Source organism: Pteropus alecto, unplaced genomic scaffold (assembly GCF_000325575.1).
Source record: "Pteropus alecto unplaced genomic scaffold, ASM32557v1 scaffold30, whole genome shotgun sequence".
In the NCBI taxonomy this organism is placed as follows: Eukaryota; Metazoa; Chordata; class Mammalia; order Chiroptera; family Pteropodidae; genus Pteropus; species Pteropus alecto.
In genome coordinates, this window is record NW_006429782.1 from 1,874,090 (window position 1) to 1,875,841 (window position 1,752).

At 62.0% G+C, this 1,752-nt stretch overlaps 1 protein-coding gene across 1 annotated transcript in view; it reads left to right on the forward strand.

Moving 5' to 3' along the window:
• NCLN (nicalin) overlaps positions 1-1,752 on the forward strand; it is an 18,229-nt gene that overhangs the window by 5,748 nt on the left and 10,729 nt on the right. The window contains exons 2-3 of the mRNA XM_015585066.2: positions 3-14; positions 744-888. Coding sequence (XP_015440552.1) covers positions 3-14; positions 744-888 — 157 coding nt within the window. The remainder of the gene's footprint in view (positions 1-2; positions 15-743; positions 889-1,752) is intronic.

The window sequence follows — 1,752 nt, forward strand, 5'->3', positions numbered from 1 at the left end:
AGGACGCCGTCCGGGTGAGCCCCCGCGCCCCCTCCGCTCGGGCCGGGCCAGCCGGGTGGCCTTCGGCGGGTCATTTCACTTCCCTGAGCCCTTGCCCTTTGGGAAGTGGGAGTGGCACCCGTTCTCTTTCATTACTGGTCCCTGTCCCCTGGAGCGACTCTGCCCCCAGTGAACACAGGCTGATGTCTGGGGACATCTGTGGTTGTCACACTGGGGGCGCTGCTGGCATCGAGTGGGGAGGGCCACAGATGCTGCTCAGTCCCCAAGATCCCGCAGTGAAGATGCTTTTATAGATGAGAAGGGGATGCGGGGCAGCCGGGAGTGGGGTGGGGGGAGCCCACTCTTGCCGAAAGCAGGCCCGGTGCTGGGCAGTTCATGCCCTCTGTTCATGTGGGTGTCCACCGTCAGCTTGGGACATCAGCCCCATTGCCCACTTACAGCCGAGGTCGGGATGGCCAGTGGGGGCGGGACTGGCCCACAGTGACTGGCTCAGCTCGGCCAGCTCCACCGCCTTCTCTCAGTCCCCTTCCTCCCTGCCAGGTATCATCCAGGGGCCCCCGAGCATCGCCACACCTCACCGGTTCCTCCGTCCTCTTCCCACTCCCCCGTCTCCTCCCGCCCTGTCCTTTTCAGTGGACTCCTAGCCTCGTTAGTGGCTTCAGAGGAGGCATGCTTCCGGGCCATGTCCTGCCTGCTCTCCAAGTATGGCCATGGAGCCACCTAAGTGCGTGTCTCTTCCACAGCAATTCATGGAGATCGAGCCCGAGATGCTGGCCATGGAGACCATCGTCCCCGTGTACTTTGCCGTGGAGGACGAGGCACTGCTGTCCATCTATGAGCAGACGCAGGCCGCCTCCGCCTCCCGGGGCTCTGCCTCTGCCGCTGAAGGTGGGCGGGGGCCGCGGGAACAGGGCGGGCACCCGGGAGCCTGCCGTGTTGTGGGCCAGGGTCACACTGCGCCGTTCTGGGGACCCTTAACACGTCACCGGTACTTAACGGTGCAGGTTACCAGGCCCTGCCCCGACCTGCTGTGTCACAGGGCTCTGCATTTTACAGCCCACTCCCCCCGCCGCCCACACACACACACCGATTTCCATGTGAACAAAAGCTTGAGAACCACTTATTTGAGGGGAGGTGTTTCCTGCCCCCAGCCTCTGGCTCTTTATGGGACGTGTGGGCATCTCTGGTTTTCTCGGTCCGTTCTACTCGCTGTTCGCATCCGGTGGGGCAGCAGCGTTCTCGGGGAGAGGAGGAAACCTGGGTTCTTCCACCCCGCGGACTGCGGACGCTGCGGTGAGCTGGGAGCAGGAGCGGGTCATTGTCAAGGGTGAGATAGGAAAATGGATCAGAGAGCTGCCGCTGAGAGGAGCCATTCAACACTATTCCCGCCTATGGAAAAGGCAGATGTAAGAGGAGGAAAATGCTCAGAGGACGAGGCTGGCAGGCTTGTCCGCGCTGGTGGACTGGGCCCGGCTCCGTGGGGACAGTGATACGTATCTAAGCTGCAGAGAGAGATGTGATCCTCCTGCCCGATGGTTAGCTGCATGGGGCGCTAGGTTGCGGGTTGGCAGACGACAGCCTTCAGCTGCCTGCTCGTGCTGGTGAAGGTTTGTTGGTGTCCTGCCGCTTTTACCTGGTGTCTGTGACAGCTTCACGCGGCAGCACAGTTGGGTGGCTGTGGCAGGCTGTCTGGCCTGCAGGGTAGAAAAACGTTTGTCATCCTCAGGTCCAGCTCAGTCTTGACAACAGCTA